Genomic DNA, 13,606 nt, shown 5'->3' with positions numbered 1-13,606 from the left:
CTAGATAAAACCTGAACCAGGGAGACTTACCGATCAGCGTATTTCCTATCTGCCGGAGCTACTTAACTGGAGGACATCTGAACCATAAGGAATTACATAATTGGCGCCCGACGAATATAAAGAACCTAATATCTTAACAGGGTAGTTAGGAAGAAAAACATGTAAGTTTGATTAGTGAATTCAATTCCGAACTTTTAAGAAATAATTATTCAATAAATAAAGCGAACAACTTCATTGCGCACCAGCGCATGCTTTTAGTGAGTATTGTTTACACCATAAATAAGTTGTACTGCATACCCCAAGCTTCTTTAAATACTGTTACCAAGTTACTTTGAGTTATTTCTGCCCAAAAGAATAAATAGAAACGAAATGGTTCTATTGCGCAGACCTTTCGTTTTGAAAAAAAAAGAAGAAACTAATTTCTTTTGTTGACTTTTATTTCTCGCGCACATAAATATCGCCGCCTCGCAAAAGCCGATCAACTGTGCTCGGCAAAAATATATGTGTGTTGTACCAACCATCGGTCAATGAGTTGGGAACGTAGATCGAAAAGGAAGATAGAATACGATAGTGACGAAGACAACAATACGAACATGGACGCTGCTCAGTTGCAGGCAATCATAGAAGGAGCCGTTAGCCAGGCCGTAACTCAATAGGTTGATGGAATCGTTTCAGACCCAACTAAATGAGGTTAGGCAACAAATGCAGAACTTGCAGGTGAAAACACCAAAGGTAGAAGCATATCAAAGAATTATCATAGATCCAAACATTAGATGTGAGGTACAACTTGACGTAGTAAAGTCCATTCCCGAGATTGAGGAGGACCAAAACGATAATGTGGCGTGGCGGCAGTCAGCCGTGGACGCCTACGAAATTTTTAAGCCATACCAAGGCAGCGAGCACACTACCAAACTGTCACAATTATTAGAAATCAAATCAGGGGGTAGCTAGAACGCTACTGGTGTCCCATAACACTGTACAGAATTTCAATGCACTTATCGGAAGATTGGACTGCACTTATGCAGACAAAACATCGTTGCGTGTCCTCCGACAGGGACTGAAAACGGTCAGGCAAAGAGAACTTGATCCAGTACTACGACGAGGTAGGTAGAAAAGCTGTTGACACTAGTAACGAAGAAAATCATTATGACATACGAACAGGAAAGCGCTGCTCTGTTCAATACTGTTGTCAGAGATGATGCAGTCCATAAGTTCATCTCGGGTCTCAGGAAACCGTTGAGAGCCAGCTCAACCCAGGAATTTTCCCTCAGCCTTGGCTTTAGCTAGGGAATCCGAGGCGAGCATGGAGCGCACCGCCTTTGCGAAATAACAAAAACCGTTCGCAGGAAAATCAGGGAAGAAGTAGCAGGGCCGAAGATAATAATCAAAATCATAATAATCAAAATAATGCGGCCCTTAACATGGAGTTAGGCTCAACTATGGCACATCACAGGCAACCCACCGCCTTCGCTCAGTCTGCCAATGCTAGGGGCGAAATAATCGAGGCCAGAAAAGACATGGATCTGCACGCGTGATGGATGAAATACGTCAAAGAGTGCAGAGCACCATGCAACACGCCGACGATGAAAGCGACCGCGAATATGATAGGTCGGCCGCAGCGGTCATCGCCAAAAAACTACATCAAGCCCGTAAAGGCAATTCAAAATGTCGATTCCCCTTTTAACATTTTTGGGAAAACAGCTGCGTTCTTTCTTTTAGACGCACTGACACCATTTAATGGCATTATAGATATTATTGTCTAGCTCAAGTGGGAGAGAAACTGGACGCAGGGAAAGGTACAATAAATTATGGCTCTGCTCCTGAAAAGCTGCAGCATCATAGTTGCGAGAATGTAAATTTAACTACCGTGAATGACATTAAATTACCGGAATCTGTAAAAATTTAATTTCGGAACATGATCTTAAACAGATATAAGGCATTTTCTGCCTGTAAAAAGGTCCTCCCGTTAACACATCCATTGTTGCCTTGATTTGCACAACTGAGGACAAGCCAATATACTCCAAACCATATCCCCATCCCATGGGTGTGGCTGAATTTGTAAAACAAGAAATAGCAGATTTGCTAGGAAAAGGCATTATTAGAGTTTCAAGGTCGCCTTTAACCCGACATGGGTTGTTGACAAAAATGGTCAAGATGATCTGGGGAATAAGAATAAGTGCTTGGTTATAGACTTTAGGAAACTTAACGAAAAAACCATCGCTGACAAGTACCCAATGCCAAACAACCCCATGATACTGGCGAATTCAGGTAAAGCCTGGTACTTTACAACGCTAGATTTAAAGTCTGGCTATCAGCAGATCTACTTGGCCGATCATAACTGCGAGAAAATCGCCTTCTCGGTGAATGGCAAAATGTATGAGTTTTGTCGACTACCGTTTGGATTGAAGAATGCTGGAAGCACCTTCCAAAGAGCGATCGATGATGTCCTACTAGAACAAATTGGCAAATCTATGCTTACGTAGACGACGTCATTATTTTGGGTTTTAAAAAATTCAAATTATGTGATGCCAACGTGAAGGTGTCCAATGAAAAGACCCAAATTTTGAAGCAAAGTGTGGAATATCTTGGACTTATTGTAACCAATGGTGGTGCAAAAACCAACCCAGAAAACGTAAAAGCGATAAAAGAATACCCAGAACCAACGAACCTGTATGAGCTTAGGTAATTTTTAAGCCTAGCCAGTTACTACCGATGTTTCGATAAAGACTTCGCGGCAATCGCGGGGCCTTTGATAGATTTGCTGAAAGGAGAAAATGGCTCTATCAGCCATCTAGGAACACTCTTTCGAACATTCACTTCGGTAGCATGCAGGGATGGAGGGATTCGGATGGATGCATTCGAGAGGCTGAGGCCGAAGATGTGATCCTCAGATACCCTGAATTCAGGAAACCCTTAATTTCAGGAAATGAACCCGCGTCAATTCTGAGACTATCACATCTCTACTAAAAAATAACTACCAAATTGAAATCGCTATATAATTAACCCCGCTATACAGCACATCAAATGGTCAGGTGGAACGGTTTCACAGTACCTTAACAGAAATCTCTAGATGTCTTAAATAAACAAGAAAATCAGCGATATGGTAGAGCCAGACCTGAGGGCAACAGTAGAGTGCAACAAGACCCTACACTCGGTCACTAGGGAGAAACCGATTGAGGTTCTTCACGCGGGGACCAACGAACGCTGCCTGGACATTAAGCAAAAGTTAATCAAGGCCCAACAAAATAACATCGAACGAAACCCGATACCGTGTTTTTGAGGAGAAGAAGTATTTGTCAAGAATAATAAATGGTTAGGGAATAAGCTAACCCCCAATTGCACTGAACAAGAAATGCAAGTAGACCTTATGTTCTTATAAAGGGGAGGGTGGTCCATAAGGACAACCTCAAAAAGGTTTCCCCAATCATAATTAGATAGTAAGCCAGAAAAACGTGAAATCAAGCCGCCTCACTCTACATTTGGATTGCAGGTTTACCCTCATAGCACTCATCCCCTTAACAGTGGCAAATGCACGGATTACCGACTTTTCCCATCCAACTATATCCCGGTCGCAAACGGAGATGTGCTGGTGTTCAAACGACGCCACTGTTTGAGGCACTCGAGCAATCTTTCTGAGTTCACGGATATAATAGAAGAGGTGCAAATTATTAGATGTTGACATAGGGCATCTGAAAACTTTATTGGGAACAGAACTTAAAGTGGTCGCGGGCACTACCGACGCCTCAGACTTTTTGAAAGTTAGGATGACAAATTATGATAAGGATGCAAACCACAATTAACTCAGAAACAAATAAATAGACTAACCGACACTATAAATAAAATTATCAAAGCCCGCACGAACGATTGGGTTGATGCTCCAAATCTGTATGAGACTCTTCTAGCAAGAAATAGAATGTTGACAACACAGATTCAAAATTTATCCTCATTGTAACTTTGGCGAAAGCTAGCATAATAAATTCTACAATTCTACACTATGCCGATTTGAAACCAATTATTGAATGAAGATATTCTAGTACTTAGTTTACTAGAAGCCGCAAAAATTAGGGTTCTTCAGTTCGATGAAATATAGCATCATCAGGAAATCCTACGGCTCGACGAAGACACGTTGCGACACAGTGCGAAGCTTACACCTGGGCGATCACGAAACAAGTAGGTCATGCAGGAATGGCAAAGACCATAAACAAAAATAAAAAGACATTACTGCCAGTATTGGAGGAATATGACTTTTTCGGTCAAAGAATACGTTACGTACATACGTAATGCAAAAATGCCAAAAATCCAAAACGACAATTCATATGTAATGTGTAACGAAATAAGATGATGGAAGGTAAGGGAACCTGTACTTGCGGGTACCCGCTTTATAATCCGGCTCCAGCTCGTCGGCGTTGGGGGTGGTGGTCTTGATGGAAAAGATACCTCGATACAGGTATCTTATATTGAATAAGATCGAGAACTCAGTGTGCTTGCGACAAAACAATATGTGATCTAGTATACAAAATCGAATGAATTAAGTAAATATATGTATTTCTTCGTTTATATGGTTTTTATTAAACAGCTTAAAAGTGTAACAATATATTTATGTTCTTTAAGATTACACATTTATTTATATAGACTTAGATTTAGTAATTAGATTTAGTAACAACCGCTCTTGGCAATTTTTTCAATCGACTGTCGACTCTACACTCTCCTTTTCTATCGATAACTTCCTCTTGTCTAGGGTTGCATTTTAATCAGTGCTGCAATGTAGAAGTATCGAAACATTTAATACCTATTACCACTGCGAGAATTCTTACTCAAACCAATTCCCACATATATTCAGAAAAGGATAGTTCTAGAAAAGGATGCGAAATGCGGATGGAGATGCGGGTGTATTTGTGGGCGCGGAATGCGTAGAAAATCATTAAATGTAGGTAAGTTAATTATAATACAATAGATACTAAAATGATTAAGTACTAATTATATTCTTGTTTAATAAATTATTTTCTAATTAGTTCCTTTGATTGGTGAATAAAAAAATACAAACGAGTTGTTCATTTGTAAATTCGGTTTGATTATAATTAATATTTAGTAGTTAACTGTATAAATATCATTTCAATTCAATAAAGTGTACCCATTGTATTCTGTAGATGCAATATTCTGGGGTACAAATTATTCAAAATATAATGAAAGTAAGGTTATGAATTCAAAATATTTTCAAAACCAGAAACCAGATTTTCGCGCAGATATAAGGTTAGGTAAGACAGATTAAAGCAACCATTTTTATTCATAATTTATGTTCCTAATATGCAGTATGTGTATGCGGTTGCTTATATCTAATAACCACTGTACTCCAGTAAGGTTATAAGTAATGTCAACCAAAACATTCCAACACTTGTTGCAATGCGCATATAAACGCTGGACTTTAGTTTATGTGTTATATGTTTCTCGATTTCTGAATGTTCAGCATACTTACGCTGCCCAGCTACAGCCACATCATACATGAATATGTACATATAAACGGCATAAGCACATGCCTTCCTTAGCATACCCAAAAAAGCATATGTAAGTAATATATAACACAGCCGGTCTGCTTCTATACATTGGAACTTAATGCTTTAGGATTTTTGCAATTGTAATGTGCAAAGCAGACGGCTTGGCTTATAGGAATCGGCACGAAGGGCGTCAGTATGATGATCGGTTAGCAACAGTCTGAAAACCGCGTTAATTGTTGTGGTATGCCAAAAACGCATTCAATGTTGTTGGTGTTACTCCCGTAACTCTTAAGAGTCCCGTTGTTTTTTAAATAGTTTAATTCATTTTGGCAAATGGAGATGAAAATTCTGTTATCGTTATTTTAGCGACTTCTTTAATGAATGAACAAATATCTAACTATGCGTTTCATATATTTTTTTAACAGTAGTATTCAAGTGCAATTGGACCAACCTCGATTAATCAAGCAGATGACCAGCATTATTTTAAGCCCAATCACAAGTTTGTTTAAAGACCTCATTACAACGTCGATAGCTGATGGCCTAAAAGAACAAATGCAATCGATATTGGATGATTTTAATGATGAGGATCCTTTACAACTGCAAAAATTTGCAAGTAAACTACTTTCAGGAATAACTGGAAATATTTTTTGAGACCAAATGTAAAAATAACTGAAACTGTTATGTATTGTATTACCTTTTTATAAAATGTATATTGTGGCTAATAAAAACATAATTAACCGATCACGATAAAGTTATAGGAGATAACTGTATATACAGGTAAAATAATTTTAGAACATTTTAATTGCGCTTATACATTAAGATTTTAAAAAGAATAAACTATTTTGTGAATCTACTATTACTTCTTTTGAATAGCAAATGTGGGAAGTTTATCGCCGTACAACTATACGACTCTACTCCATATTGAATATGAAAGTAGTAGAAAATCCAAAACTCGAAAAGATGATCTTAAGATTAAGGTCAAGGTAAGACAAAAGGACATGTTTACCATATCAAAGCTAAAGTTGAGGGGGAAATACAATATGGAAAATGGATTCAGAAAGTACACCATGGAAATCGTTTTTTTATTCCCGGTTCTTGTGGAAGAAAAGGTTATGCCAGTTTGAGAGTTCGTTCCAGATTGCAACTTTTAAAGTGTTCGTTTTTATTTTATGACAACACCTATCGTTATGCCGACATTCATTTTTGAAAATGTTTTGCTTTAGATGCTCTCTCTTTTTCTCTGCCTGTTTGGGGGTATACTTAGTTGTGTTGAAGCTGTAATAAGTTCCTCATTCTGAATTGCTATGTTACCTGTTATGGTTCCTGTATTTAAATGAATGGTAAATACGAATAAACAACAAACATTGTGACGACGTCAAAAGATGACGACTCATACTTCTCCATGATACCCCTTTTAAATATGGTCAAAATTACATTTCAATTACATTAATTGAAAAATAATAGCAATATTATAAATTATGTGAGACCCTTCTTAAAAAAAAATTTACCTAGTCATAAATATAATTCTGAATTTCACACAATTCTATATTTCATGATGTAGCTGCAAAACGTTATTGTTGAGCTAATAAGTTTTCTACTAGTTATTTTTACGGAATGAAACGTCGATTTATATGTAGCGATTTCGAAAATAAGATCAATTTGGTTTGTTAGAGCAAATTTGGCGTCGATGAGCCCAGGCATTGGTTTTGAAAGCTTATGTGTAATGGGCGACTGAATTGCAGAGCGAACAGAAGAACGCCAAGTCAAATATGCAAGCGCATGAGTACAAGAGAGACAGCGCGGGAGGGGCGACCTTAGATGCTCCCGCAGCTTTATTCCCTCGTCATCGCAATATTTCACAAAGTCTTGCGATGTAAATGCCGAGCCTCTATTTGAAATAATGAATGCTGGGTTCCCAAAGCTAAGATTTGGTTGCTGAGCTTCACCTCGTATGCTGTGGACATCGTTGGGTGGATAGAATATTACCGCCAAAATGTGTTTGTAGTCCTTATGCGTTGACTCAAGCGGACCCACAAAGTCAATATGGTATGTAAACAATGGGACTTCTTCTTTGTGTAGCTGGTGTATAGTTCCTTTTTGTTTGCCTCGTTTGCAATCCGTTGAAATGCACTCACCAAATAATTTAAATGATAGACAGGCTCGTGTTTCCTTTTTAAATCTTATTTTCTTATTTTCGTACTGTATCTGCTTGATGTTCTCTCGGGCTGATTTCCTGCATCAAGTCCTTTAATTCATTGCAGCCGACTCCTGTGAAATGCTCGTACTTCTTTGCTCAGTATTATTAATAATTAGCTGAACTCTTCCAACGTAAGTATACCAAGCAACTGGCCATTCCATTTTTGCAAGCATTGTTACGACGATCTTATGAATTTTTCGACTTGGCCATTTTTCCGTGGTACTCTTGTCGCTATGAGCAAATGTTGGATGTTTTTTAATTCGCAATACTTCTTGAACGCCAAAGATATAAAAGCAGTTCCTCAATCAGACATGAAATGTACGGTTTGCTTCTTGAGACAGGCTAACCCTTCATCGACACCGGTGTAACGAGTTGGGTAGAGCCAGATATATTTCGAAAACCATCCACTACGACAAGGAGAGATTGTAGCGCTTGGATGTCGTCGGATGGACCGACGTGATCGATGTGTTACGTAACGAAGGACCTTTTGACCTTTGTCAATTGAAGTTAGAAACACCTCCCTCTTGCCTGTTTTTGCATTTATGATAATTCATCTGATACACCTCTCGACTGTTTGTTCTTTTACCTTGGGAATGAAGTGTAATTTTTCGGTGAGATTCTGTGTCTTCCTGGCAGAGAAATGTCCTTGATTGTGTGCGTTCTGAATTATCTCATTTTCCTCGGCTATGGACAACAACAAGTTATCGATTTGGGTCTTTCAAAAGAACGTCGTTTTAGATGTAGAAGTCCTAAATTATGTAGAACCATGTACATTTTATTTTAGGTGTATACCCTAAGTTGTCCCACGCCACAGTCCGTTGGGAAGGGGTGAAGACGTCAGCGTCGATGTACTCGGCTGCTCTGTTAGGGCTGTTTGTGTCGGAGGTCTTCTTCTCCGTTGATGACGTAAATATCGACGTAGTCGGCTTATCGGTAGCAGTAAAGTACTGGCACTAGAAAAACTTGCATATCTCACCATATCGGGAAAACCAGTGTGAACCAGGCCTCTAAAGGCGTTTATGCTAAATCTGCATGCAAAAATACTAGGGTAATCACTTAAGACTTACCGTCATTACTTACCGACTTAAGTTTACTCACATCGTTAACTACTCTCCCCTTAGAAGTTTTACCGTCCTCGGTCATCTGGAACTTGTCCCTCGCGTCTTGTCTCTTCCTCAAAACTAAGATAGAGCAGCTAATGAAGACGCTGGTTCCCATGCCGACCGCAAACCAGATGTCAGTAGTTTCAGCCGATGTCACCTCCTTCTGAAGCCCTTGGATAACCTACAGGTTTTCGTTATTAACGCTTTGGAGAAGTAGTATGCAGAGCCTTGGATCGTGGCCGATGATGTTTAGCAATGGGGATGCATTCATACCCGTTGTTTTCCTATGAATTCATGGTGCAAACAGGAAAACAAACAATGAACATAGATCCATCGTCTTCAAAGTTAAGACATCCCACGAACTTTAGACAGGGAAGTAATAAACATGCCCGTAAGAGAGGGTTTTCAATGTTGAGCAAGCCGCCAATGCGGAAGAAGAAGAAGAAGATTGCGCACCTGCGCAATCAGGTATGGAAACGTATCTGAGCAGGTAAAACTCTACGAATGCGATACTGTGAACTTCACAAATATCGATGACGTAGAAGTCCCAAGTTCAGTGAAAGCTGAATTTAAAAACAAAGATCCTTAAAAGGAAACAAGTGTTGTCGCACCTAACGAGGCGCTGCCATTTAACACCTCGATCATTGTCACATTTCGTACGGGGATTAACGAACCCGTATATTCCAAGCTTTATACGTATCCCATGGGAGCAGCGGATTTTGAGCTATTAAAGAATAGCATTATTCGGCCGTCTAGGTCGCCAATCAACAGCCCAACATGAGTTGATGAAAAAAGGGGACCGATGCCGACAGCAACAAAAACAGCGTCTAGTGATCGATTTCAAGAAACTGAAGGAATCAAGCATTGTCGATCGGTAACCTATGCCTAGACTTAAGATCGAGGTACTACCAGATTTATCTGGCTAAAAAATAACCGCGAAAAACTGCTTTCTCCATAGACGGGTAAAAGTATGAATTTTGCCGTCTACCCTTTGTTCTGAAGAATGCAGAAATAATCTTTCAAAGGTCGGTCGACGACGGGCTTCGCGAACAAATCGGGAAAAGTTGTTACGTCGATGTAGACGATGTGATAATTTTCTCCGAAAATGCGGCGGACCACGTCATACACATTGACACAGTTCTTAAATGCCTTTGTCAAGCCCACATGAGAGTGGCCCCAGAAAAAAACAAATTCTTCAAAGAAAGTGTTGTTACATTAAACAAAGTGAAAACAGATTCAGAAAAGGTAAAAACCATAGAAGAGTATACTGAACCAAAAAATTTATTCTACCTCAGGTCTTTTCTTGGATTAGCCAGTTACTACAGAAGTTTTGTCAAAGACTTCGCTTCTATAGCTAGACCACTGACCTCCATACTTAAGGGAGAGAATGGCACTGTTAATAAACAGATGTCAAAAAAGGTCGCATTTGAATATATAGAATATTTACATATAATATATATGAATTTGGCGCATTTATTATCTTCTAAATAAATATGAAAATCCATAGCCAATAAATATTCTTTTATAAAGCACATACAAAATTAATTTAAATTCATTTAAGCGGTTAAGAATATTTAAAAAATGAATTAATAATTTAAAGTAATTGTATAATTTTTTGAGTATATACTAGAGTGTATATAAGATTCGTTCAGAAGTATGTACCAGGTATAAAGCAGCGTTTCCGACAGCGTTTCATGATCAGTATTTCTCTCCGAGACGACTCAGTTTCAGGAACCATACAAGCCAGAATGAAGATATTAGCTCAAAACGTATTATAGAATGTTTCCACACCCACAAACCGTCTGTAACTTGACCAGCACACTTTTGAAAAAAAATTGTTTTTGTTTTCATTTTATCTATATTTTCGATTTCTATCATTATGATGGTTTCGACTCACTCGCCTTGAGTCCTTGATTGGGGTTCTGTGACAAAGGCGATCATAAAATACGTACGCCATCCAAGCCGGTTTGAGTCCAAGGACCAGCGCGGCCAAGAAAATCCCCCACGTGGCACCTTTCTCCTTTTCTACATAATTCTTTTTCTAACTTAAAAAAACTAACCCTTTGCCTCCTTATGGCCTCCTTCATTTCGCTAGTTCGTTCGATTCTTGAATATGGATCACTTACTTGAAGTCCGCAAAACAAAAAAAAAAACAAAATAGAATTCTATAGTCGAGTTCCCCGACTACCCTAAGCTAGTGGAAGTACAAACAGGAATTTTAAAAATTTTCTGGAATATCGGTCGAAATTGGGGGAAAAAAAAATTTTAAAATTATACATATGTAACTCCAGGATTTAAATATAATATTAATTTAATTTTCTTAGCAAAACAGCTTTTCCCTTTTTGTGAAGAAAGTTTCTTCCTCAGGCTCATTGTTTTTATGTCCATTCATTAATTATTTATTTACTAGTTAACTTGTTATTTAAGATCTAAAATTTATAATCTAAAATGGTTTACATTGCATACTGTAATATAAATACGCATTAATAGGTACACCCCATTATACACTGAACATTAATAATTTTCTTTTGCTAATAATATTTTTATTTTTGACTTTGAAATATAAGGTTGTCAAATATCTCCCTTCCTTTTTGTCTTTTGAATTTCGCGGCTAGCGCCATAGCGCCAAGTGATTACCACCTGTTCCTGTCCATGGCGAATGCCCTTGGTGGTGTAAAGTTGAACTCAAAAGAGGCTTGTGAAAAGTGGCTGTCCGCTTTCTTCGCAAATAAGGAGGGGAGCTTCTACGAGGGATGTATTATGAAGTTGCCGTCTAGATGGAAACAGATTATCGAACAAAACGGCGCATATTTGAACTGAATCCGATCACTGTAACTCTTTTTATAAAGCATTAAATAAAGAGCAAAAAAGCGGAATGGAGATATTTGACAACCTATTATATGAATTTGGCGCATTTATTATCTTCTAAATAAATATGAAAATCCATAGCCAATAAATATTCTTTTATAAAACACATACAAAATTAATTTAAATTCATTTAAGCGGTTAAGAATATTTAAAAAATGAATTAAAAATTTAAAGTAATTGTATAACTTTTTGAGTATATACTTCGATCAGAAGTATGTACCAGGTATAAAGCAGCGTTTCCGACAGCGTTTCATGATCAGTATTTCTCTCCGAGACGACTCAGTCTCAGGAACCATACAAGCCAGAATGAAGATATTAGCTCAAAACGTATTATAGAATGTTTCCACACCCACAAACCGTCTGAAACTTGACCAGCACACTTTTGAAAAAAAATTGTTTTTGTTTTCATTTTATCTATATTTTCGATTTCTATCATTATGATGGTTTTGACTCACTCGCCTTGAGTCCTTGATTGGGGATCTGTGACAAAGGCGATCATAAAATACGTACGCCATCCAAGCCGGTTTGAGTCCATGGACCAGCGCGGCCAAGAAAATCCCCCACGTGGCACCTTTCTCCTTTTCTACATAATTCTTTTTCTAACTTAAAAAAACTAACCCTTTGCCTCCTTATGGCCTCCTTCATTTCGCTAGTTCGTTCGATTCTTGATTATGGATCACTTACTTGAAGTCCGCAAAACAAAAAAAAAACAAAATAGAATTCTATAGTCGAGTTCCCCGACTACCCTAAGCTAGTGGAAGTACAAACAGGAGTTTTCAAAATTTTCTGGAATATCGGTCGAAATTGGGGGAAAAAAAAATTTAAAAATTATACATATGTAACTCCAGGATTTAAATATAATATAAATATAAATTAAATATAACAGTAGGCCTGGGCAATTAAACGAGATTACATTATTTATATATGTTCCCTACAAACTCCCTGTTTGACTAAGAAAAGTTAATGTTAAAAGCTAAAATGTCTACAGCTAATACTAATTTTAGCTTTATGCCGAAGTCTTGCGGATTAATTAAGAGAAATGGCTAAGCCGTGTAAGTAATTTATTTAATCTTAAGCTGCATTTTTCTTTTCGTTTGCGGTGGTTTGAAATGTTTCGCGCGTGGTTTACCAAGTCGTAACTAAGTGTGCACTACACTTGAGTTGTGGCTAGCAGTGCTAGTAGTAGTTAAAATGCGCCGCTATTTGCTTTGTCTGAAAACGACTTAAATTAGAATGTGAGTATTTAAATCTAAACAGGATTCACATACCGAATCAATAAGAGCCTCAATGTTACTCGTTCTTGCTGAATATAGTTAGTACGGGATCCACAGCACAACTTTTTAAGTGTTTTTTACTTACACGTGGCTTATTTTCTTTCGTTGGCTAATGAAATAAGTTTCACGTCTGTACTATCTGAGTTTTTTCCAAGAAAATACCGATTTGACACCGAAAACAATAACGACTAGATTCTAACAGTAGCAGTGTGGCATTTCGGGCAGATCCTGCGTTTTAAAATTTGCATGAATAGCTAAATGGTTATTTTTGACTTCGATGTTTTCAAAAAACCGTCCTCATCGCTTTTTAATATGTCAATCAAAGAATGTAATTTTCCGCCTGCCTGGATGCAGTCCATAGTCGTCATGCTCTTAAAATACATCCAATATCGCGAATTGCTGAGCCTATATTCCATACACCAAGTCTATTTCTGCATGTCATGTGCCGGGTGCCGATCTAAAAATTTTCTTGGGCTTACATCAATAATAAGTCACAAATTTTATAGTAAATACCAAACTGATTCTATATTTACGGACTTTTTGAAATCTTTCGAAGCGGTAAGAGAAAAAAATCTACTGACAAAATTTCCGAAACAATTTTTTAATATGGATATATTCTTATTTCAAGCAATTAAAATAATCTATGGTGTGTCTCAAGAAAGCGATTTCCAC

At 37.8% G+C, this 13,606-nt stretch overlaps 1 protein-coding gene and 1 long non-coding RNA gene across 2 annotated transcripts in view; one reads left to right on the top strand and one right to left on the bottom strand.

Annotated features, from left to right (window-relative positions):
* Positions 1-6,294, top strand: part of LOC113564672 — a 41,969-nt gene extending 35,675 nt beyond the window's left edge. The window contains exon 2 of the mRNA XM_026983515.1: positions 5,918-6,294. Within this exon, the coding sequence (XP_026839316.1) occupies positions 5,918-6,143 (226 nt within the window). The 3' untranslated portion in view covers positions 6,144-6,294. The remainder of the gene's footprint in view (positions 1-5,917) is intronic.
* A 6,392-nt stretch (positions 6,295-12,686) lies between these two features.
* Positions 12,687-13,007, bottom strand: LOC113564676. The gene is made up of 2 exons (XR_003408233.1): positions 12,929-13,007; positions 12,687-12,872 (listed from the first exon to the last, which is right to left on the bottom strand). It is a non-coding gene; the product is annotated as an uncharacterized LOC113564676 (long non-coding RNA).
* Between the last annotated feature and the right edge of the window lie 599 nt (positions 13,008-13,606).

Source organism: Drosophila erecta, unplaced genomic scaffold (assembly GCF_003286155.1).
Source record: "Drosophila erecta strain 14021-0224.00,06,07 unplaced genomic scaffold, DereRS2 tig00000305-arrow-arrow-pilon, whole genome shotgun sequence".
NCBI lineage: Eukaryota > Metazoa > Arthropoda > Insecta > Diptera > Drosophilidae > Drosophila > Drosophila erecta.
The sequence above is the reverse complement of the archived record's forward strand: the minus strand, read 5'-3'. Positions and strand labels throughout refer to the sequence as shown.